Below are 25,819 nucleotides of genomic sequence, written 5' to 3' on the forward strand. Positions count from 1 at the left end.
GTCATGCCTTTCTCCCTCCAGGAGATGCTCTCCTCCGCTCCCCACCCCACTCCCCTCCGCCAAGAGCCCAAAGCTCCTTGTTTTTCTGAGCCTGCGTGCGGCTCCAGACCCCCGGAGTCCGATCCCCGCCTGGGCTTGAGGACGGACCACGCAGAGCGAGGTGGCAGCAGGCAGGGCGTGCGGCCAGGGTGCCCAGCTCCCGGGGCTGCCTGCAGGGTGGGGCGGTCCTCGCGGCCTATCCCTCTCCGCTCCTGCCCCATCCCCAAACAGTACACCCCTCCTCCCGCCGGCCCGCTCCCCACCCTCCGCGGCGCCGCCTCCCCCGCCGCCTGCCGGCGCTGGCCCAGAGCCGCCCAGGCAGCCAGCGAGCGAGCGGAGCGCTCTGGGATGGGACTCGGAGGAAGCGGCGAAAGAGGAGACAGCGGCAGCACCTCGGGCTTCTTCCTCGGCTCCCACGAGCGATTCCCGAGGAGAGCCGTGGCTCTCGGAGCGGCGAGGAGGCCAGCGACGAAGACCCGGGAGTCTGCGCCCCTGTCTCGCTTCCCAGGCGCCGGCGGTGGCTGCAGGTGAGCGGGGCGCGCTCTCCCCAGGGCCCTGCCTGGCCCCGCAGCCCCGAGGCGCAGACAGACAGACGGACAGACAGGCAGAGCTTGGGCACCCACGCACGCGGGCGCGCCCAAAGGCCCGCGCCCCGGCCCGTGCGGCCCCGCACGGCCCCTCCCGTCGGACGCCCCCTCCCACCCTGGGCCCCTGGCTCCCGACCCCTCGGGGCAGAGGGCGAGAGGGAGGGCGGCGCTGCGGGACCCCCCGGCCGGGGCCAGTTGGGCCGCCCCGGCCGGGCGAGCTCCGCGAGCTCCCTGAGCCCGGCGCAGCGCGTGGCAGCCACCCCGCAGCGCCCCGTGGGGGCGCTGTGCCCCGCCGCGGGGCCGCCCAGACCTGGCCTCCACCGACCCCGGGAAAGGGAGACTTGTTGAGTGGGGATGCGGTATGATTGCTGTCCAGCTGGCCAGCGGATCGATTCCGACTCCCCGCCTCGGTCGGCTGGTATTTTAATGCCCGTGTCATCTGCATTTTGTTCTTGGTTCTCTAGGACAGCTAAAGCTCCAGCTTCCCTACATTGCGGGGAAAGGAAAGAAAGGGGAGGGCGTTTTGTGGTAGTTGCTAGAAACCCCGAGGGCAGTTTGGAGAGAGGACAGAAAAATGGGGACCCTCTCTCGTTAACGTCTCCTGGACTGGACGCACAGGAAGGTGCACAGGAAGGTAGCTCCTCAGGAACACATACTCCCGCCCGGAACAAACCCAGTTGACCAAGTCCCAAATCGTCATAAATCAGGGAGCTGGGCTGCATCTGCGCCAAGTGCATTTAATTGGTTTCCCGCTGCGGGGGTGGGGGAGGGGTGGGGGAGGGGCATGGTCAAGACCAGAGACTCTGGGGTTGGCTTGCTTAGGTTCAGACCCCGGCTGTGAGTGAAGCTTACAGGTTGGCAACTTTGGAGTTACCCAACTGCTCTATGCCTCACTTTCTTCATCTGTCCAATGGGGTTGATAATACCTAAAGGGCTGTGAGGATTGAATTCAAGTCCTTAGAACAGTTCCAGGCATTTTAAGATTGGTGATTAGTTCCATCACCTGTCTCTCCAGAAAAGCAAGGCATTCCTACAAGCAGTCACTTCCTCTCCAAATCAGGAAGGTGGGCCCTCTGTGGGCACGTGAGGGTGGCAGATGATCTACATGTATTTAACTGGAGTTTTCCGTTCAGGAGTGCGTCCTACACGGTTCTCCCTGCCTGTTTCTCCCAGCCTCAGAAAACCATATTGCTGTTCCAGGATGGGTTTATGGTCTGGAAAGTTTCCTCTCAGCCCCTGAAGCTTGGTGCCTTAGAACCCCCTGTTGAGAATGCAGGTAGATATCTGTTGGGTCTTCACCTTGTGTCTTCCTATCTGCCCAAACTTTTAGTCCTGCCAGTAGAATTCAGTCAGACCTCTGTGTTGCCAGGCTTCTCTTTCCTACAAATCCAGGGTCCCGGGCTCAGGAGTCCAGGCCCTGGCAAGCTGGAGGCACTGAGGCCTGAGCTCACTGGCTGGAGGTGCCGTACCAGAGTCCACTTCTCAGACACCCTCAGATGGCTGTCATGCTCTAAGCTCTTACCAGCATCACCACATATCTCTGTTTAGCAAGAGGTAGTTGAAATGAGGCCCAAGATTTAAAGCAAAGGAAATAGAAGATTGCTCCTTGAAAGGTAGATGAGGAATAAGAGGATCACTGAAGGTTCTACAGAGAAATCCCACAGTTTTCCTAGAATCAGCTCTGCCTGGGGCGAAGAGGGAGTGCCAGTGTAAACGCTGGCCTGCAGGGTGTTGGGTGTGAGGCTGGCTGGGTGGGAGGTGAGAAGGGACATGCTGGGACTCGGGTGAGCAGCTGCGTTTGAGACCAGCCAAGTGAGCCAGAGCCTCGAATGCTATCCCTGGGACGGGACTGGCTCCCCTCTGGTTTTTAGCATGTGTGTTTAAGAGAGCCCTTTCCTGGGACTCCCTGTCTTTAGGGAGGCTCAGGAGGGCACCCCTGTTTAATGTACATGTGGGAATAAGTCAGGAGGGTCAGAGGAAGAGGGAGGCTGAAGTGCCAAGGAGAGAGTGGAGGCTATCATTGCTGTTGCTAATAAACAGTGCCAGGGAGGCCATTCCAAGGGACCAGTTGCCGCTTGGAGCTCTAGCCGTGAGGTCATCTTTGAACCCTGCCAGGTGGCTCATTAGACAGCCACCACTGCCTTACCTGGTAGGACCCTGAAAGGGACTCAGAGAGAAAGGCAGGGCTGGGCTCCATCCCAGAGGCCTCAGCTGTTATCAGTAATTGGTGGTAATGATGCTGACAGTGATGAGAGGTTGTGGGAGTACGACCCTGATCTTGGCACCTGAGGGACCTGGGTTCCAGTCTCAGCCCTGCCACTCATTACCTGCAAGGATCTTGGAACGTTACTTTGACTCCCTGCCTCAGTTTTCTCATCTGTAAATGGGAATAGAATTGTTGGGAGAATTAAATTAGTTAACACACATGAAGCGCTTAGTATAATGCCTAGCTCGGAGTACGTGCTCAATATTTATTAACTATACTTACTGTTATTATTATCTGAGCCTCAGTTATACCATCCGTCAAATGGGGATGATACGATCTATGTCATAGTGTTGTTATAAGGGTTACATGAGATAATTACTGTGAATTAATCTGCCAGTGCTCGGAGTGAGCTGATTGAAAATAAGATTTTTACCGAACTGTCTGCATGTAAAGTCAGTGGCTGAGCACGTGGGCTAGCTAACATTTTTCGAAAGTTCTTTTTAGAGTATCGTCAAGGAAAACTTTACTGTTGGAGACCCTGGCTCCATCCCCATTGGAATAGCCCACTGCTATTTTGGGTTATTGTACTAGTTTCTTATTGCTGCTGTAACAAATGACTGCAAACTTAGTGCTTAAAACAACACAGACTTATTGTCCTTCAGTTCTGGAGGTCAAAAGTCTGAAATAGGTCTCACTGGGCTAACATCAAGGTGTCGACAAGCTATGTTCCTTCTGGAGTCTCTAGGGGGAAAGCTGTTCCCTTGCCTTTTCTGGCTTCTGAAAGGTGCCCATGTTTCTTGTCTCTTGGTCTTTTCCATCTGCGAAGCATAGCAGCTTCCAGTTCTTCTCTCCCTTCCCCCTTCTCCCCGCTTCCTCTCTCTTTTATAAAGACCCTTGTGATTACTTGAATGAGCCAGGCTAATTTCTCCTTCTCAATATCCTTAGCTTAATCACATCTGCAAAGTCCCTTTTTCCACAAAGGTAACATATTCACAGATTCTGGGATGATTAGGTCATAGACATCTTTGGGGGCATTATGCTGCCTAATAAACAGTTATTATTAGAGAAAATGATGTAAAGCAAAGGATTTTTTTTAAAGGTTTATTTATTATTTCTTTATTTCTTTATTTTTGGCTGCGTCGGGTCTTAGTTGCGGCACGCGAGATCTTCATTGAGGCGTGCGGGATCTTTCCTTGTGGGTGCAGGCTTCTCTCTAGTTGTGGCATGTGGGTTTTCTCTCTCTAGTGGTGGCACGCAGGCTGCAGGGTGCGTGGGCTCTGTAGTTGAGGCAAGTGGGCTCTGTAGTTGTGGCACGCGAGCTCAGTAGTTGTGGCACGTGGGCTTATTTGCCCCGCAGCATGTGGGATCTTAGTTCCCTGACCAGGGATCGAACCTGCGTCCTCTGCATTGGAAGGCGGATTATTTACCACTGGACCACCAGGGAAATCCCAATCAAAGGATGTTATCTCACGTCTGTTGAGGGCTTATCCTTGCACCTTCCCAGTTAGGTGAATTTGTTTTCACTTGTCTTAAAGATGAGAAGCTTAACACCACAGGGGTCAAGACTATGGGTCAAATCTTTTGTGAGCCCTGGGTTGCTTCAAACTCAGTTCTGAAGTTGCTACTTTCACAGTTTCTCCCTTTCTTTGACAAACCCTCAACTTTTAACACTAGCCCCTCAGAATGGTCTCCTTTTCCCCATCAACAGTGTTTGCTGATTTTTTCTAGCTCCTTCTCCTTCTCCATTTGCATTGAAATACAAAGAATGCCCCCATCCCCAAGATCTCCTCTAATAAAATTACCACCTCTCTGAAATTTCCAGACAGTGTCTGTATTAGTTTCCCACTGCTGCTGTAATAAGTTACCACAAACTTAGTGACATAAAACAAGTTTATTGGAAGCAACCTATACATCCATCCACAGATGAATGGATAAAGAAGATGTGGTATATATGTACAATGGAATATTACCTAGCTATAAAAAAGAATGACATAATGCCATTTTCAGCATCATGGATAGACCTAGATATTATCATATTAAGTCAGACAGAGAAAGACAAATATCGTATGATATCACTTACATGTGGAATCTCAAAAAATGATACAAATGAACTGATTTACAAAACAGAAATATACTCACAGACAGAAGATAAACTTATGGTTGCCAAAGGGGATAGTGGGTGAGGGGGGAGAGATAAATTAGGAGTTTGGGGTTAACATATACACACTACTAAATATAAAATAGGTAGACAACAAGGACCTACTCTGTCGCACAGGGAGCTATACTCGATATTTTGTAATAATCTATAATGGAAAAGAATCTGAAAGAGAGTATATATATTATATATAATATATATATGTATAACTGAATCACTTTGCTATGCACTGGAAAGTAACACAACATTGTAAACTATACTTCAGTTTTTAAAAAGTTTATTATGTTTCTGGAAGTCAAAAGTCTGAAATGGTTCTTACTGGGTGAATTGTTCCTTCTGGAGGCTTTAGGGGAGAATCCATTTCCTTGCCTTTTTCAGCTTCTAGAATCTTCCCTCATTGCTTGGCTTGTCGCCTCCTTCCATCTTCAAAGCCAGCAATGTCAGGCTGAGTCCTTCTCATGCTGCCTCACTCTTCTGTTTTTAAGGACCCTGGTGATTGCGTTGGGCTCACCTGGATAATTCAGGGTGCTCTCACTATTTTTTTCTATTTTTTAATTGAAGTATAGTTGATGTAGGGTATCTCCCTATTTTTAAAGTCAGCTGATTAGCAACTGTAATTCCCCTTTGCTGTGTAACGTAACATATCCACAGATTCTGGGGATTAGGACATGGACATCTTTGGAGGGACGTTATTTTGCCCACCCCAGGGCTTGAGAAGGAGTTCCAGGTCAGGACCAGCTGTGCACCCTCATTCTTATTAACACCTCTTCCAGAATGTGCACAAAAGCCCTCTCAAGAGAGAACACCCATTAGCCTCTCTCTAAAATCTCTGCTGCAGCTCACATCTCTCCCTGAATCCCCTTGTCCATGGCATGATCAGAGAGCAAGGGTGGCAGGAGTAGTACTGCACACTTCACTTGTTAAGTAAATTTTTAATCAAAAGAACATATAAAAAGATGCACAAACTGTAAGGGAACAGTACAATGGATCTTTTGCAAAATGAACACTCTCATGTGACCATCTCCCAGATCGGCACCCCAGAAGCCCCACTTTGTGCCCACAATTACCCAATTAATTATCAGCTCCCCCCGAAGGTAACTGCTCTTCTAACTTAGTTTGCCTGTTTTTTAAGTAAACTTTTTACTGAAGCATACGTATAGAAAGGTGCACAAATCTGGCGTGTAGCTGGATTCTTTTTCATGAACCTGCAGTCAGCATACTGAGTAATCAGCAGAACATTCCCAGTACCCCACAATCCCCCCCCTCACGCCTCCTTCTGTGCACTGACACCTCAAGTGTAACCACTGTCCCGATTCCTAAGATTCCTTTTGTCCATTTTTGAATTTAATTTTGTTCAATATTATGTTTGTAAGTTTATGATGATTTTGCACCAAGCGGTAATTCACTCATTTCTATGGTTGTATAATAGCCCATTATATGACTCCACCACAGTGTATCTGTTCTCTTGTTAAGGTTGTTTCCATTCACAGTTCAATTTGAAAGGGAGTGATTCCCTCCCTGTATCTTCGTTGTCCTAAACTCAATCCAACCAGCGGCGAGTAAGAGACGTTGTATAGAGCTACCGGGCTGGAATGGAGGGTTAATATGTGTGTGTGTGTGTGTGTGTGTGTGTGTGTGTGTGTGTGTGTGTTGGTGGAATGGATGGGGGTGTTTCTGAGGTTAGCATTGTAAGACAGGGCCAGATTATGGGACTTTGAGTGCTAAGCTAAGGAATCTGGATTTTTTTTTTTTTTTTGCGGTACGCGGGCCTCTCACTGTTGTGGCCTCTCCCGCTGCGGAGCACAGGCTCCGGACGCGCAGGCTCAGCGGCCATGGCTCACGGGCCCAGCCGCTCCGCGACATGTGGGATCTTCCCGGACCGGGGCACGAACCCGCGTCCCCTGCATCGGCAGGCGGACTCTCAACCACTGCGCCACCAGGGAAGCCCAGGAATCTGGATTTTACCGGCTTGGTATGTAGAAGTCGCTGATAGTTCTTGAGCAGGCGCATGATATTATGTTGGGAAGATTGAATTCAGCTGGTGCCAGATGGAGTCAATAGGAGAGACTTAGAAACAGTCAATTAATTAGGATTATGATCAACTCCAAGTTATACAAAAAACAGAAATGACAGTGACCTGAAGAAGGAAGTTTATTTCTGTCTAGAAGCCTGGAGGCAGCATGTCCAAAGTGAGCATGGGGTCGGGGGCCCACAGTTTTGTGCCCTGTCACTTTTACCATGCAGCATGACTTCCATTTTCATGGTGCCTCGTGGTTCAAAATGACTGGTGGGTTTCCAGCCAGGATGTGCTCATTCCAGCCAGCAGGAAGGAAAAAGCAAGGCGGTCATTCCCCCACCCCTCCTTTAAGGACCACTTCTCTGAAGTTGTACTCGCCGCATCCACTTCCATCCCCCCTGACCCCCATGTAGTCACCTGATAGGGAAGAAGGGAAGACTGGGCATCTTGGTCTTTATTCCAGCCCCATTATGTGTCCAGTTAAAAAGTGAGGGTTCTATTACTAAAGAAGGAGGGGAGGATATTGGGGGGCAACCAGCAGTGTCTGCCAGGACCTTTGTAGTCTCTCCAGTATGAATAAGGGGCAAGCCTAGGGCTGTGACCTTGGTATGGATGGAAGAGGGAGAAGGCATGCGAGACCTCACGTGGTAGAACATGGTGCTTGATTGAATGGAAGGGAGGAAAGATAAGGTAGGAATGACCATATATTCCAAAATATGAAGTGAGGGGTTTTTTTCCCCCAGAAAATGATTCCTTGGAAAAGAGGAAATTGCTGTATATGTGAGTCCTTGCAAAGTCTCTCAAAGTATGTGGAACTCTTTGAAATGTGTTGAACAAAGTACTATTGGGGGAAGACACGTTAGCTTGAAATGTCCTCAATCAGTGTGCTAATTTTGAATACATGTAGAAGTCAATGACCAAAACAGTAAAAGAAAAATCAACTCAAATTTAGTCATTATTCCTCTGGGCACAGTTTCGCAATTGCAAGGGCTGGATGACACTGGATACCATACCTTAAGAGCAGCACAGTGAATGAGTAAGTTGCAGAGATGGTGAATTTATGCCTCCAGGACATATTAAAAAACCCAACAACTGTCCTCATGTTACATAAGTGGGAACTGGTGGTCTGAGATAAAATTTCCAGTGACAGCATCATATATAGATTCAGAAAGTGCTGTATCTCAGACAACCTAGAAGTAAAGATGTCAGAAAACAAAAAAAATCTTTAGCGTTGATGAAATACTGATGTTAGAGAGGCAAGCATTTGAAAACTGTTTTATGACATGAAAGAGAGAAAACACTGTTTTCTGAAACATTTTTAATGAATAAAGCATTATTTCTAAGTGAATATATATTTTGTAATTTCAAATGTTTTGAATATGCATGTATGACTAAATGGATACTTTAATTATTATAACTAAATATTTGATATTTCATCTATATCATTTAAAAATTATATATTCAAGGCCAAGAAATCTGGGGCAGAGGCTCCTTCCATCATAGGAGAGAGCCATTGGGGTTGCCTGCATTAAGGCAAACAGAGTATGTAGACAAAGACCTGGGCTCGGCCTTGGCAGTTGTCAGGTGCAGAACTAGGGCCAATTTGATTCAACATTTATTGATCTTTTGTTGATCAATAAATCTGTTTATTCAACATTTACCTATTTTATAAAACTTTAGTTATGAAATTCAGCATCTAGCACATGGGTGTGATTTCAAGGAACAGTTCAGAGTCTAGGCAGGGAGACAGATATGGAAACAAGAAAAAGAAACACAGTGCTAGGGAATTCCCTGGTAGTCCAGTGGCTAGGACTCCGTGCTTTCACTGCGGTGGCGTGGGTTCGATCCCTGGTCAGGGAACTAAGATCCCACAAGCTGCGCAGCGCGGCCAAAAAACAAAAACAAACAAACAAAAACCCAGTGCTAGAGCAGACAAGAAAGCCGTTGTCAGGGGTGCGTAGAAAAGTCAATCCTTGCTGGGAAAATCGGAGAACATTTTAGAGGGCGGGTGACATATGACTTGAGCCTTTAGGAATGAATGCGTTTTTGAATAATACAGAAGGTAGACCAGGCCAAGGGACCAGCATGGATGAAGGCACCCAGCTAGGACAAGAATCTGAATTCTTTTGGCACTGGTAGAGGGGCTGGGGTGCACGTGGGACTGCCATGGTTGTAGGGCGAGCAGTGGTCTGTCATGGAGGGCCTTGAACATGAATGTTACGTAGTAAGGCCATAGGTGGGTTCTGAGCATGGAAGGGGCAGGACCCAAGGCAGGAAGAGCAGTTCCAAAGCTTCTGGAGAAGCCTGGGTGAGAAATAGAGAGACTGGAGCATTGCTGCAGTGGCGGGAGCCGTCAGGAGGGCTGGAGCAGGGGCGGGAAAGCCAGGGCTTGTCCACCCATGAATGTGATGGTGACGCAAGGGACACATGGAAGCTGAGGCTGAGTTTCCAGTCCGGGTACCGGAGCAGATGGAGTTACCTTGACCATGAAAGGACTTGAGTCTGTACCTGGAAAGGCTGGGCTGGCCAGCAGGCCTTGACCACTGGGTGAAAGTCACAGAAAGCCAATGTCAGGTCAACATCTAAATGTCAACATCTAAATGGAGGTTGGGCTCCATTTGCCGGCCCTGTGGGAGCTGGGGATTCTGGTCTGAGGTGGGAGACAGGAAGGAAGGCCTCTGGGGCTGCTGCGGCCCCAGCCCTGTGTGACTGGTTCTCATTGAACACAGAGTAGTTCGTATGCAAACTTGGTGTGCCAATGGAGTGGCCTTTGAGGGACAAAACTCTTGAATATGATGTCTAAGAACTTTCATAATTGGAGAGGGGACTCAAAATCTCTTTTTTAGCAAGTAGGCTGGCCGCCTGAGAAGTGGCGGGGGTAGAATCTTGGCTTTGTCACTTAACTAGCTTTGAGACCTTGGAGAGTGTCTTTCTATCTGTGGCCGCCGGTGTTCCTCCCATGAAATTGGGACCTCGTCCACCTCACAGAATGACTGTAGGACCAAATGAGATAACAATATACAAGCGCCCAGCTCACTGCCTGGCCCATAGTAGGCACTTAGAAAATATTAATGCTTTAGCTCCTTTGTCTTCTTGTGCAGGGGCAGGAAGAGGGTGTCATGCCCATCTTCCTCAGGGGAGCAGCGTTGTCCTGTCCTGGGCCCCTGTCCTGAGCCTGTGGTCTGGTTTAGGCTGAGGAACGCTGCTTCCAGACCACGCTTCTCCTTTCATGGCTGACTAGTTAAAGCTCAGAGAGTTAAATCACCTAACCGAGGTCTCAGCGTGTTGTGACAGAGCCAGGCCTCTCCTCTCAAGGCCCACGGCACATACTGTTGGCTCTGATGGGATGCTACACATCTGTCGATTTACTTGAAACAGCAATGCTTAGAACAATCTCCTTCTCTCTCTCTGCCCCACCCTCTTGGTAAAGCTAAATGAAAAGACTCATTGTCTCATGGAGAGGAGAAAAATTGCTAGAACAAAAGTCAAAGCTGTTTAATTGTTTTAAAAATATTCTTTCCATGCCCCCAAATGCTTCATGGAATCTGTTCTGATTGAATTAACCTCTATTTCTCAGCACAACAATGCTTCTCATATGTGAAAGGAACTGTTTCTCAAACATCATTTTGTTTTCCAGTTGGAACTGGATCTGGCTCCTGTTCTTCAAATGCTAGCAGCTGTAAATGCCTCCCTGAGAAACAGTGATTAATGTGGGCTACGTGTACTGACTTATTTTTTCTTGTTTCACTGCCATTGCATTTTTTCTAAAAAAGCCTGTCTTGTCTGATATGAATATTGCCATGCTGGTTTTATGTTGACTTGTATACAGTATCCTTTTCCCCATTCTTTTAGTTTCTATTAAACAGCTTTTTTGAAGTCCAACTTAAAACAATAAAATTCATCATTTTTAAGTGTATAATTTGATGGGTTCTGACAAATGTATAGAGCCATGTAACCTCCACCATAATCACGATGTGAACATTTCTGCCACCCCTGAAATTTCCCTCCTGCCCCTTTGTAGCTGACCCTCTTTTCTCATCCCACCCCCTGGAACCATTGATCTTTCTGTCACAGAGTTTTGCCCTTTGTTGAATGTCATATAAATAGAATTGCTCAGTATGTATTCTTTTTGTGTCTGGCAGCTTTCACTCAGCCTAATTATTTTGAGATTCACCCATTACATCATTCCTTTAACTGCCGAGTAGTAGTCCATTGTATGGATGTACCACAATTTATTTATCTGTCTGTTAATATATGGACATTTGCATTGTTCCCAGTTTTCAGCTTTTACAAAGAAAGCTTCTGTGAGCATCTGAGTATAAGTCTTTGTGTGGGTGTGTTTTTATATCTTCTGGGTAAATATCTAGGTTGCTGGTTTGCCCAGTTTGCCCAGGACTGAGTTTTCTGGGATGAAGAACTTTCAGTGCAAAAACACAGGCAATTCTAGGCAAACCAGACCAGTTGGTCACCCTGTGCTGTCTCATTTGGGAAGTGTATGTTTAACTGAATGAGAAACTGCTAAATTGTTTCCCTAAGTGGCTACACCATTTTGCATTCTTACCAGCAATGTATTAGGATTCCAGTTTTCCACATCTTCGCCAACACTTGGTTATATCAGTCTTTTTAATTTTTGTTATTCTAGTGGATTTGTCATGGAATGTCATTGTGATTTTTTTTTTTTTTTTTTTTTGTGGTACACTGGCCTCTCACTGTTGTGGCCTCTCCTGTTGCGGAGCACAGGCTCCGGACGCGCAGGCTCAGCGGCCATGGCTCATGGGCCCAGCCGCTCCACGGCATGTGGGATCTTCCTGGACTGGGGCACGAACCTGTGTCCCCTGCATCAGCAGGCGGACTCTCAACCACCGCGCCACCAGGGAAGCCCCATTGTGATTTTTAATTTGCATTTTTCTAATGACTAAGAATGTTGAACATCTTCTCATACGTTTATTTGTTATCTGAATGTCTTCTTTGGCAATATGAGTGTTCAAATATTTTGCACATTTTCAAGTAGGTTGTTTGTCTTTGTGTTGAGTTATAAGAGCTTATGTCTGGAGATAAATGATATATCAGATAATGTTTTGTAAATCTTTTCTACCAGACTGTGACTTGCTGTGCCATTGCATTTTGAAAAAAGAACATTTGGGCTTCCCTGGTGGCGCAGTGGTTGAGAGTCCGCCTGCCGATGCAGGGGACACGGGTTCATGCCCCGGTCTGGGAAGATCCCACATGCCGCGGAGCGGCAGGGCCCGTGAGCCAGGGCCGCTGAGTCTGCGCGTCCGGAGCCTGTGCTCCGCAATGGGAGAGGCCACAACAGTGAGACGCCCGCATACCGCAAACATAAAAAAAATTTAAAAAAGAAAAAAAAAAGAAAAAAAAAGAACATTTAAGAAAAATATTTTATTGAAGTACAGTTGATTTACAATGTTGTGTTAATTTATACTGTACACAAAGTGATTCAGTTATACATATACATACATTCTTTTTCATATTCTTTTCCATTATGGTTTATCACAGGGTATTGTATATAGTTCCCGTGCTATAGTAGGACCTTGTTGTTTATCCATTCTATATATAATAGTTTACATCTGCTAATTCCAAACTCCCAATCCATCCCTCCTCTCCCTCGGTAACCACAAGTCTATTCTCCATGTCTGTGAGTCTGTTTCTGTTTTGTAGATAAGTTCATTTGTGTCATATCTTAAATTCCACATATAAGTGGTATCATATGGTATTTGTCTTTCTCTTTCTGACTTACTTCACTTAGTATGATAATCTCTAGGTCCATCCATGTTGCTGCAAGTGGCATTATTTCATTCTGAAAAAGAGAGTTTTAAATACTTTTTGATACTAACATGTATTTTTAAATTATGGATTTGTGTGTCATTGTTTTATCAGAGTAGTCATAAGTAAGCATCAAAGTTAATATAAGGTACATTAAATGGCTCAGTATGACAAAAATTAGCAGTGTGTACTTTATATTAATTGGTTTGATTGCAGAATGATGATAATAATAATAAGTAGCTATCGCTTCTTGAGCACTTACTATGTGTCAGGCAGTGTTCTATGTGCTTTACATATATATGAGCTGATATAATTCATGCAACGACCAGGTTTCTTCATTATCCCCAGTTTAAAGATGAGGAAACTGAGGCGGAGAGAGGGAAAGTAACCTTCTCAGGGTTAGACAGCTAGAAGTGTTTATTTCTATTTTTAACTCCCTATCCCTCACCTATCTTCAGGGCCTTTTGGTTGGCCATGGTAACTTGAAAATGCAAACACTTCTTGAAACCCACAGTAAACCCAAGCCACATCAAGTGGTATTTGTTTTTTTTTTTTTTTTTTTTTTTTTTTTTTTGCGGTACGTGGGCCTCTCACTGTTGTGGCCTCTCCCACTGCGGAGCACAGGCTCTGGACGCGCAGGCTCAGTGGCCATGGCTCACGGGCCCAGCCGCTCCGCAGCATGTGGGATCTTCCCAGACCGGGGCACGAACCTGCGTCCCCTGCATCGGCAGACGGACTCTCAACCACTGCGCCACCAGGGAAGCCCGGTATTTGTTTTTTGAAAATGATAATTATCCACCATATCATGCTCTAAATGTTTGGATTTAATTGCAGATGTGTCAGGATGGACGTGCGCCTTCAGAGCATGTTGTATACATTTTAAAACAAATAAACGTGGACTTTGGATTTGCTCAGATGGGAGGAAGGAGAACATCATTAAGATAATAAATCACATATAAGTGACATAACACACTTAGACTGTCACATAAAATGTGATAAATACCAAGGAAACTTGACAGTAAACAGTAGGTTTAAGATCAGAGAAAGAGGCAAAATCTTTTTTCTTCCTTTTCTAGAAGGGAATCTCACAGATTAAGCTATGAATAGGGAACAGTCCAATTAGTAAAGAGTTTAATTTGTTTATAAGGGGTGGGCAGTAGTTATCTGTAATGAACTAGCAATGCTCTGGAGCTTCACCCCTTTATCAGCTGCATACCCTTGGGCAAATTATTGAACTTCTCTACTTACTGTAAGAATTAAATGACTTAATAAATTTAAAGCACTTGGCCCAGTGCCTGGCACATAGTAAGTGCTGAATAAACATCTGCTATTCTTAATAGAATTTTAATGCATAGTGAAAAGTGAGCTAGCTCAACACAGCAAGTGTGAAAAACTGTGGACTTTGAAGGTCGACAGACCTGGGTTCATCTACAGGTCAATTCCTGAAAGCAGTTTGCTGAGCAAACAGTTCACTGAATTATTACTTTTTCATGTTTTAGGAAGTGGTCCCTGCCCCTGCCCTGCCCTGTTTCCACCTCTGGTGGTGAAACAGCTATGGCCTTTCATGAATTGCCTTACGGGGACTTGACTTGCAGCTAATCAAGTTTTCTCTCATTGGTGAATTGGCAAATTAGCCTCTTACCCTGGGTTTGAATCCTTACTTTGCTACTTACTTTAGCTGGGTGACCTAGGTCAACTTACTAAACTTCTCTGAGCCTCAGTTTCCCCATCTCTAAAAAGCAGAAATAGGGCTTCCCTGGTGGCGCAGTGGTTGAGAGTCTGCCTGCCGATGCAGGGGACACGGGTTCGTGCCCCGGTCTGGGAGGATCCCACATGCTGCGGAGCGGCTGGGCCCGTGAGCCATGGCTGCTGAGCCTGTGCGTCCGGAGCCTGTGCTCCGCAACGGGAGAGGCCACAACAGTGAGAGGCCCGCGTACTGCAAAAAAATAAATAAAATAAAAAGCAGAAATAATAATTCTGATTTATGTAAGATAGGTCTGAAGATTGAATGAAATCAACTGGGTGAAATTGCCAAGCACAGGATGAGGATTTAGTAAAGACTTTACAGGCAGATGATCTTCCTTAAATGTTGTTCCTCCTTAAATATTCCCTCCTCCTCACTAATTTGTATAAAGTAATAAATTGCTATGACACCCACTATAATGATAGAAACGAGAAGAAAAATACGTTTAAACCTAGTCCCAGGATATTGCCTTCTCCATGAGGGTTTGCTAGGCAGAATAGGCAATATCATTCACCATGTGGAAAGTACCTTTCTCATCCCATGTGAAGCACTGAGATTGGCCATCCTGGGAAACCCTGGATCTGACCATGTCGCTTCCCTGCTCAGAATCTTTCCTCCAGAGCCTTCACACCAGCTACTCTCCAGGACCAGTACAGAGAACGGGTAAAGACTGGTCAAGAGTGTGCTACTCTGGTTGAAACTCCCTCACCCCTGTGGATATCTGAAACTCAACTCAAGAGTCAAAATTCTTTCTGCATCCGAGAGCTTTGTGCTCAACAGTGCGTTTGATCCTATTCTTCTCTGGTCCCCTAACGCGGTTGTTTGTTTGCTTGTCCTCGCCTCCCCATGTGTGCCAGACACTACCCTGAATGCTTTCGTTACGTGGATTAAGTCACCCAATTAACCATATTCCCACATGGCATGAGGAGGTTAAGCAGATTGCCCAAGGTCACACACAGTTAGCAAGTGTCAGAGCCAGGACACTTCAAAGCCAGGCGGTCTGGTGCCAGGGTCCAAGCCCTTAAAAACACTGCACCGCGTTCCCTCTTAATAGATGTGTGTGGAAGGCAGGGAGGCTAGGAGGCTAAGTCATGCTATCTTATGCAACTGTATATGTATTCCTTGGGAAACATATATATTAATTTGTACCATCCACTATTATTAGACTAAGAAAATATTGTTACTTGGAATCCTCAGATGTAGTTTTTCCTTTTTCAAATCCAAGATATAGAATGTGACTATGAATAATTGATAATGAACTTGATTGAAAAGAAACTTCAGGGTAGAGATTTTTCCCCCCAAGTTTTCCATTCAGTCTTATAGTGACAAAAAATTCAACTATGTATGCCCTGCTCAGAGTATCCAAGAACCTACCAGTGGGTCTGAGGGTCATACACACAAATGGAATTTTCAGTACAAGTGGCCTGTCTGATCTGGGGAAAGGCGGGCGGTGAGTCTGCAGCACCTAGCATTCAGGGAGACCCAGAAACCTCGCCCCGCCCTCTTCTCCCATTGTGTTTGTCACAGCCTTTTCCCTCTTTCTCTTCTTGAAGATGGAAAAGATGCTGGTGGGCTGCTTTCTGCTGATCCTCGGACAGATCCTCCTCCTACCCGCTGAGGCCAGGGAGTGGCCTCCTTCCAGGTCCATCTCCAGAGGGAGACATGCTCGGACCCACCCTCAGACGGCCCTCCTGGGTGAGTGACAGGGCTCCACCTACAGAAGTAGGAAGAGGTGGTCGAGGGTGGACTTCCAGACCAGGGGATGGGTGTCCGTCGGGGCAGCTCTCCCAGCCCTGGGTCCCGTGTCGGGCGTGCTGGGGGAGAGGGCATCTCATTGGCAATGAGTGCGTCCTGAGTTGAGAATGTGTTCGTACACGGGTTTTCAAATGAAATTAAACCTCTTCTATTGCAAAGCTTTTCAGTGAATCCGAAGCTCATGACTTGTCTCCAATAAGCAACGGCACTGAGTTTTTATCTGAAAAAGTCCTGGTTGGACTTACCTGGACAAGGGTGTTATGAGAATTTTTTATTGGATTTGTCTGGCTAATCTGTGTTAATAATGCTTCCCTGTCTGGCAGAATGAGAAGTAGAGCAGGCGGGTTTGGGGAAGGTGCGAGCCGGCACAAAAGAGAGGTGGAATCAAGATATTAGAAATGGAAAATGTTAGAGAATCTGTTAGGCTCACCCAGTGAACGTGTTTTCTTCAGGTGAATTCTTTTCTTTCTCCAAGAGGAAGGAAAGGTCCTGAAAACACACAGAATATAGATGTATGGGCCTGGTTCTAAACATGGGCTCTGGAAAGCCTAGGATGTGGGGGGTTAGCAGGAAGGCTGGCCAGTGGAAGTATGGTGGGTTTTGGCATAGACCTGAGTTCATAGACCTGGCTCTGGTACTGACCAAGTGTGTACACTTGGGCAACATGACCTCTCCGAGGTTCAGTCTCCTCATCCATAAAATGGGAATGTTAATGCTGATCTTGGAATACTTTTGTGAGGAGAAAGCAAGGTAATTAATATATGTAAATTATAGTTATGCAGTGAATGAAAGCTTTACCACAACCATCATTCCATGAAGTTGTTCTCCAAAACTGTGTTTTATATTTGTACCCCCTAAAATCTCACCCCCTGTGAAGGCCACTGAGAAAACTGCCCAGTGCCTGGTCGCTTCAGCATCCGAAATGACAGTTAGAGACCAGAGGAACCAAAAGCTCTGTTTTGAGAGGTCAGAATCTTTACGGTGTTAACCTAAACAATGACTCCATGATGCTGGGCCCTCCATGTCTTTAGTCTCTTGAGAATCTGTTTCCATAGTGACATAAACATAGGACTTCTGCAAATGTGGAAAGGACTGGGGGATATTTAGTACGCTGATTAAAGGGTTTTTTTTTGTTTTTTTTTTTTTTGTGGTACGCGGGCCTCTCACTGTTGTGGCCTCTCCCGTTGCGGAGCACAGGCTCTGGACGCGCAGGCTCAGCGGCCATGGCTCACGGGCCCAGCCGCTCCGCGGCATGTGGGATCCTCCTGGACCGGGGCACAAACCCGTGTCCCCTGCATCGGCAGGCGGACTCTCAACCACTGTGCCACCAGGGAAGCCCTAAAGGGTTTTTTTAAAAACAAATTTCAAGATGATAAACATATACCATCATATGGTAAACATATCTATCTATCTATCATCTATCTCTCTATCTAGAAAGACAGAGGTGGTAGAGATGTGTAGGCGTGTGTGTGGGAGAGAGAGAGAGAGCTGGAAACGCCTGATTCCTAGATCAGCAGCAGCGATTACACAGTTGGGTTTCTGATGGGGATGCTTTCGGAATGAGCCTCTACACTCTTAGCCAGAAAAGCATACTCCTCTTGGTGTCAAATATCTCTGCCCCCATGCCGTCCCCACCCGCTGCCTCTCTCTCTCTCTCTTCTCTCCCTACCTCCGACACATACTTGTACACACACATGCACACAAACACACACACTCTCATACCCCCTCCCCCCGCCACCGGGCGTCCCCTAGTTGTCAGCATTCACTGCCCTCTCCTTCACCCTGAGCTCATGCTCTGAAGTAGAAATCCCTTGTCTTCGGAGGTAAAAGATCCTGTTTTGCTAAGGGCATCCATCCCACGTCCAGTATCCTCCCCCTCCCATTTTCTCATTTTGTAGGAGAATGTGTCAGGGACAAAGAGGGGGATGGGATATGGCACATCGCTGCCCACCAGGGGATGGCGTAGCCGCTCCCTGACATGCTGGAGGGCTGCTGGACTTGGGAACATGGTGAGTGAGTGAGAATCGTGAAACCAAAGGCAAACACCGCAACTCTGGCCTGGATCCTCTAGTGCCATCTGCTTTTGGTCTACCTTTGACAGCGAACAGAGATGGAGAAGCTATGCTTGTTGTGGTCCTTGCCGTGGTCACTTTTTTTGTGGCAAATCATTTTGGCTGTATTTGTGATATCCACTGCATGGTGTATTTCCCCAGTTACTTGCTTGCATGGGGTGTCTCTGAAAGTTTAACAGAGTAGAAGCAGAATTCTTTCTTAGGTTAATTTTTCGTTTGAATTTTCTGATTTTTAAAAAAATATTTATATTTATGTCTAAATTCAAGTCAGAGGCCCAGTAACAACTTGATCCAGTTAAAAAAAAATAATGTAGATATTTGCCTGCCCTCCTATGAATGTTTGCACGTTGCTCGGGCGGTAGCCTGTGATGTGTGTCCACATGGGCTTCCCTTCTACTTCATTCATTCATCTGGACTTTCTGCTTTGTGCCAGACATGAGGGGGTTAAAGAACAACCGCCATCAGGAAGCACTTGTGCAGTGGGGGAGACAGACATGTAAAAAGGTCATTAATTTGGTGGAGTTGGTGTGCAATGGTAGAGGCATAGCTAAGTGACAGCTCCACTCTGCCTGCTGTAGGCTCAGTATAAGAAGATGGTCTCAGGACCCTTGTACACTCAAAAATTATTGAGGATACCAAAGAGCTTTTATTTTTGTGGGTTATGTCTACTGAGGTTTACTGGATCAGAGATTGAAATGGAGAACTTTAAAAACTATTAATTAGGGGCTTCCCTGGTGGTGCAGTGGTTGAGAGTCCGCCTGCCGATGCAGGGGTCACGGGTTCGTGCCCCGGTCTGGGAAGATCCCACATGCTGCGGAGCGGCTGGGCCCCGTTGAGCCATGGCCGCTGAGCCTGCGGGTCCAGAGCATGTGCTCTGCAACGGGAGAGGCCACGACAGTGAGAGGCTCGTGTACCGCAAAAAAAAAAAAAACACAAAAAAACAAAAAAAACCCTATTAATTAATTAATTTAAAAATAACAATAATAAACCCATAACGTAACCATAATGTAAGTAAAAATATTTGTATAATAATATTTTCTAAATAAAAAAATTGTGATAAGAATGGCAGGATTTTACATTTTTGCAAATCTGTTCAGTGTCTGGCTTAATTAAAGACAGCTGGATTCTCATTTCTCATCCATTCAGTCTGTCATGAAATATTGTTTTGGTTGGGTTACATGAAGAAACTATGGCCTCACACAGACATGTAGTCAGAAAAAGAAGACTTTTTTAATAGCCTTTTCATGTGATTATGGATATTCTCCGATAGGACACCAAAACTTGACAAATGGTAGTTCCTTAAAGGTTAACTGCAATGTGGGATCTAAAACCACATCAATAAACATTTCGAACGATGATCACACATAAGAGAGAGTATAAAACGCAAACATTAGTACTGTTACAAAAATAGTTTTGATCTCATGGACCCTGTGAAGGGGGTCCCCAAACCACACTTCGTAAATGGCTGGTTTCGGGAAGCATTCCTAGGGAAAGTTGAGGCCACGTGGAGCTGGGGGAGGAGCTGGCAGGAGAGGGGTGAGGATGGAGCAGAGAGGCGGGACCTGGTGAAGCCATCAGGGCCACCCTGTCTGTCAGGCAGGTGGTCTGAGCTGGGGACAAGCCCAGAGGAGTTGGGAACCAGCTCACTTAGGACCTCAGGGGCTCTGACGAAAAGTCTGGGCTTCATGCTGGAGGGGTGGGAGCCCCTGGAGGACTCTCAGCTGACAACAGTGGCGATCACTGCTGACTCCTTTTCTACCCCCTACTGTGCCATCTGGACTGCCTAAGCCTTCCAGGGCTGGGGCAAAGGGCAGGGAGAGCCTGCAGTCCCAGGCCACCAGGAAAACCAGTGAGCACATTCTCCAACTCAAAGTCCCTTCAAGGCAACTATGCCGGCTGGTGGAGTCGGAGCCGCAGGGTGTGCTGTACGCAGAGCCTAAGCTCATGGAAGCCTTCAGGTTCTTCCCTCTGCACCCATCCTGCATCATTGGCACCCGTCCCCTCCCAGACTCTTCCCTAAGTTCCCCTCAAGGTGGTGCTAACTGGAAGTCCTGTTGCTTGCCATCCTTAACTGCTGCCTGCTTTGCTTGTGCACATTTTTCTCTTTACTATATCACAGTCATATGGGGGTGGACCTGTCGCCAGGACAACCAGTGGGGGCATATCAGCCTTTTTGGAAACCTTCACCCTCCTTGCCCAAACTCCCACGGTATTGGTGACTCCCCTCACTCCTGGAATGAGAGCACACACTCAAACTGTCTGCGCTTCAGCCCACTGGCTCCCCTGTTTCATCTGTCTTTTACCAAGTCTTGTTGACATGTGCTTTCTTTTCTAAATTTACCAGCCTATCTCATTTTATTTCTACTTCCTCTCCCTATAATAGATTCCCCTTTTGGATCAATAGCACTCACGAAGAATTCATGTTTTTTATTTTAATATTAAAAAAATTAAATTTGAAAGGAGGATGACCCCATAGTGTGTTCAGGGGATGGTGTGAGCTGACACTCCCTCCCCGCACACACTCTGCTAGGAAAAATTCCAGAGGTGTGCGAGGGCGGAGGTCACAGGATTTAGTGAAATTTCTTCATAGCAGTTAATTTACTACTTAAAAATAAAGCTAATAAAGCTAATCTAAGAACTCACTTTATACAGCCCCAAATTCTGTTCCTTGGAAACCACAGTACATTAGGAGGCATTTATTTTCAGTTCTGCATACATCTCTAGTTAAACCTGACATCAAAACATGGGTAAAAATGCAAAAATGTGTTTTGTATGAGGAGCTGAAACCGCCTAAATTAGCAATGTGGCTGAAGGAGTTGGCTGGCATAAGCGTAAGAATGTCCTGCTCTGTATTGCCAATGGAGGTTTTCGCCTAGGTTGATAATTATTAACATTTTCAAGCATTGGCTGACAGTAAATGAATTTCCACATCCTGAAACAATCCTCCTAATTGACATTTGTTGGCACCCTCAGTGAAGGAGGAAAAGCAGATGCCAGAAGCCATCTGAGCTTCTGGTTTCTGGAAGGACAGACCCATTGAGGCCACCGGTCTTACATGCCCTGAAGCCACTTTGTCACGGATACAACTTTTGTCTCCTTCCTTGAGCTTTCCAGGGCTTTGTTCACCCTCTTCCTTCTACCTGGAGTATCTTTCCTTGGCCAAGGCTTGTTATCAGCCAGGGCCAGGCCAAATGCCACCTTCTCCCGCTGCCAGCCAGGCAGGACCCTCCCATTCCGGGATGGGCCACATGCACTGCAGGTCCTCTACCAAGGTGTCAACCCTCTTTGCCTTATTCTGAGGGGTAATAACGGCACATACCCGAGGATTCCTATTCTGGTTATTTTTGTACTTGCCTTGTTTTTAGTACCGGATTGTACACCCTTGAAGAAAGGGACTGTTTTTCATGTCTCATGACACCTCTGGAGGTACTGAGCCCCTGTTGTGAGCAGGGACAAGCTAGCTCACTTGATCTGTAAAAAAAACCCACTGCATGGTGGTTATTGGTTTATCTCATTTTCAGACGAGGAAGCCAAGGCAAAGAGAAGTAAAGCGATCTGGCAAACTTGTTAAGGCTTCTGTAAACCTAGAATGAAAAGGTGACCTCCCGCCCCTGACCCCGCCCCTCGCCCCAGGAGAGGATGCGTGACTCAGGAGATGTGTGTTTGAGCAAAGAAAAAGGCACCTCACACTCGAGCTGGCTCCCCGACCGGAAGTTTTAAGAAGAACAGGAAATACCCATCAGTATTTGGAGCTGCAGCTGCTCCTAAGGGAAACATCGGGGTCGCCGACCTCGAGCCCCTGCTTTGGCCCCGCCCACGGCGAAAGCTCCGCGCGTGTGTTGGACCCCTGAGAGGATGAGGCGTACAGGTGGCTGATTTCATCCTCTTGTGCATGGTTTCAGCCTCTTAGCAAGTGACCCGGGCAAGCCGCTTTTCCTCTGAGGTGGCTGAAGTCAGGGATCCTTCAGGTCTCGTCTGGGGCGTGGTGACATCACCGATTCCCGCCTTCCAGTTGTCCCTTCTCTGGTTCCCGTAGTGAACCCTCCCCCCCCCCCGCCCCCCATGCAATCTTTGGCTTTCTTTCCCTCTCTGCAGGTGAGAGGGAGAAGCTTTGAGACAGAGAGAGTGGGGCAACACAATCAGGCAGGAGGCGGCGGCGGGGGGTGGGGTGGGGGGGTAAGGATCAGGAAACTAAACAGTGGTTCCCAAACTTCACTGTGTGTCAGAAGCTCCTGAAGGGCTCGCTGCACTCAGACCACTGATTCCCATGCCTGGAGTGTTTGATTCAGTAAGTCTGGGTTGGGGCCTGAGAAATTGCATTTCTGGAGACCTCAGTTTGAGAACCTTCGCAGAAGAGAAATCTGGGAGGTGGGGTGGGGATGGGCAGGAGGAAAAGGTCTTAGGAAGAGGTGCTGTGGGGCACGAGCCAGATGCAGGATGAAAAAGATTTGCTTAGAAAATTGCAGCTGGAGAGTATAAGCAAACTGTAAGCCAGGTCAATCAACCCTTTCTGGGGCTTTAAAAATAAGCTGCTAACATTTTTCTACCTAAGGGGAGTTAGCAAAGCGGGGGGACTCAAGCCTCTTACAGCACAGTGATTAACACATATCTAAAGAATCCAGTGGCTGGCGTGTGTCTTTATCATTAGAACTGATTATAAAAATGAAGGTTGATGCGTAGAGCTTATCGAATTGTTTTAACTATAGCAAAGGCTTTTTATATTTATTTATTTTTGGCTGCGTTGTGTCTTCGTTGCTGCACACGGGCTTTTTCTAGTTGTGACGAGCTGGGGCTACTCTTCGTTGTGGTGCGGGGGCTTCTCATTGCGGTGGCTTCTCTTCTTGCGGAGCACGGCGCTCGGACTTCAGTAGTTGTAGCGCACGGGTGTAGTTGCTCTGCGTCATGTGGGATCTTCCCAGGCCAGGGATCGAACCCGTGTTCCCTGCAGTGACAGGCAGATTCTTAACCACTGTGCCACTAGGGAAGTCCTGTAGCAAAGGCTTTTAAAAAAATAAACCCTTTGGGGCTTCCCTGGTAGCACAGTGGTTGAGGGTCCGCCTGCCAATTCAGGGGACACGGATTCGTGCCCCGGTCCGGGAGGATCCCACATGCCGCGGAGCGGCTGGGCCCGTGAGCCGTGGCCGCTGAGCCGGCGCCTCCGGAGCCTGTGCTCCGCAACGGGAGGGGCCGCAGCAGTGAGAGGCCCGCGTTCCGCAAAAAAATAAATAAATAAAATAAACCCTTTGAAGTAAAATCACCCGCCCCCCCCCCCCCATTTATCAGTCCCCCTCTATGCATCCTGTGTAATACGGTTGGGACGGAATTATGGACCTGATGGAGGGACTGTCATGGCTGCTGCTCAGCCCAGATGCAGAAAGTACATCTCATCTCATCCCTCCCTGCGTGTGCTCTGTGTTTTAGGTATAAACTAACGTCTCTGTTATCATTCAATTTTTAGAAACTGTATGAAGTGAATTCTTCATTCCAGTCTTGTGATTAATACTGGGAAAACTCCAAAAACCATTAGTATCTGACTTCTAACAAGCCACAGAGTTAAAAGTTTTCCTGCCCAATGAATGTATAACTTGATTCTTCTTTTACAGATTCTCTCTCTCACCTTCTCTTCTCTAGTAAACTCTTTATCCCCTTCCTTTTCCATAACTTTCCATTATCGCTTCCTCTCCATTCACTCCCTCCTTCAGTTCCAGGATGTTTGATCCTCAGCTTGCTCATGTGTTTGGCACCTGCAGTGTGTATATGTGGGGGGATGGGGTGGAGGACGTCCCCTTGGTGGGTGACATAGCCACCGTTCTTTTCTCCTCTTTGATGGCTGCTGTTCTTGGGGGGCGAGGCATACAGCCTTACCCCTCTGGAGCCAATTGTGTCCCAGGTCTCCCCACCTGATGAAAATAATGATAACAGTGGTAACGATGGCTGCCCGTTTTGGGGAAACATCTACTATGTGCCAGGCACTGTGCTAGGCAGTTCACCCTTCCCTTCATGGTATTATTATCCCCATTTTACAGATGAAGAAACTGAGGCTTAGAGAGGTTAAATGTTTTGCACGAGGTCGTGCAACCACTGAGCAGCAGAGGCGGGGTTGGAGAAGCCAACGTGACATTTCCTCTGCTCAAACCCTTTTTGGCAATCCTACCTTCTCTGTTTCATCCAACCGAATTGGACTCATCTTTCGGGTCTATGTGTGGAAGCAGCCCTAATCTTCTAGGTTGGGGTACCCCACATCACATCCCCGCAGCATGCCCATCTGTCCCAGCCCAGCGCTTGTCAGCCTTTGTAGTGATTGATCGCTGGCGTTGATGTCTGTGTTGCATTGGCGATGCTAGTAACATGCCAGGTACACGACAGACACTCAGTAAATTCCTAGAGAAGGAGAAAATGAACCAACAAATGGGCAAAGAGGAAAAGTCTCTAAAGCCAGGGCATGCGGAAAAGAGTTGAAAGACCTGAGGATGTTTAGTTTGAAAAAAAAAGTGAAGATGAAGGGCTCTCTGAAGGCTGTGTTATGGCAGAGTTTAGACTTGTTAAGACCTTAAAGAGGAGCTGCGGACCCAAATACCTGTGCTTTTTTTTAAATAAATAAATTTATTTATTTATTTTTGGCTGTTTTGGGTCTTCGTTGCTGCGCGCAGGCTTTTTCTAGTTGCAGCGAGTAGGGGCTCCTCTTCGTTGTGGTGTGCAGGCTTCTCATTGCTGTGGCTTCTCCTGTTGTGGAGCACAGGCTCTAGGCACGTGAGCTTCAGTAGTTGTGACTCATGGGCTCTAGAGCGCAGGCTCAGTAGTTGTGACATACAGGCTTGGTTGCTCTGTGGCATGTGGGATCTTCCCGGACCAGGGCTTGAACCCGTGTCCCCTGCATTGGCAGGCAGATTCTTAACCACTGAGCCACGAGGGAAGTCCCAATACCTGTGCTTTTAAGGAGACAGATTTTTCTTCCATATGAAACTTTGTAGCCCCTGGATTAGCCCCAGAAATGAGCTGGCTCCTCAGGCTTCAGGGATATTGAAGGCCTTGTGTGCAGGGGGTTAAATAAACCTCTCATCTGCAAACTATCACATTCCAGGATTCTGGGGAGGTGCTTGCAGAATTAGGAAATGAACTCAAAGATAAGGACTTTCTCCTCTATTAAAAAAAAAAAAAGTTAAATATTTGCTTTCCAAGAAAAATCTGCCTTAGGAGCCTTTGAAATAACATTTTTTAAACAAGGGAGAAACTGCGAAATTTTTAGTGATGGCAACATATAATTTGTTGAATACCTGGGTTTCACTTCTGGCAATGTTAACCGAATGAGTGAAAGAATGATTACAGGTATATTGCCTTGGCTTTTTTGGTTAATTTACGTAGAGCTTGCAGTCAACAAAAGTCACTGAACTTTTATTACAGGTGGCTTAGTATCATATAGCACAGCGGTCCCCAACCTTATTGGCACCGGGGACCAGTTTCGT

General features: G+C 46.9%; 1 protein-coding gene across 5 annotated transcripts in view; it reads left to right on the plus strand.

Moving 5' to 3' along the window:
• Positions 1-333: 333 nt before the first annotated feature.
• Positions 334-25,819, plus strand: part of MATN2 (matrilin 2) — a 155,508-nt gene continuing 130,022 nt past the window's right edge. The window contains exons 1-2 of one of the 5 annotated variants that reach the window (XM_032610116.1): positions 334-566; positions 16,083-16,224. In XM_032610116.1, the coding sequence (XP_032466007.1) occupies positions 16,083-16,224 (142 nt within the window). In that variant the 5' untranslated portion in view covers positions 334-566. The remainder of the gene's footprint in view (positions 567-16,082; positions 16,225-25,819) is intronic. The other 4 variants (XM_032610112.1, XM_032610115.1, XM_032610114.1 and 1 more) reach the window with 4 other exon arrangements.

Source organism: Phocoena sinus, chromosome 17 (genome assembly GCF_008692025.1).
Source record: "Phocoena sinus isolate mPhoSin1 chromosome 17, mPhoSin1.pri, whole genome shotgun sequence".
Lineage (NCBI taxonomy): Eukaryota > Metazoa > Chordata > Mammalia > Artiodactyla > Phocoenidae > Phocoena > Phocoena sinus.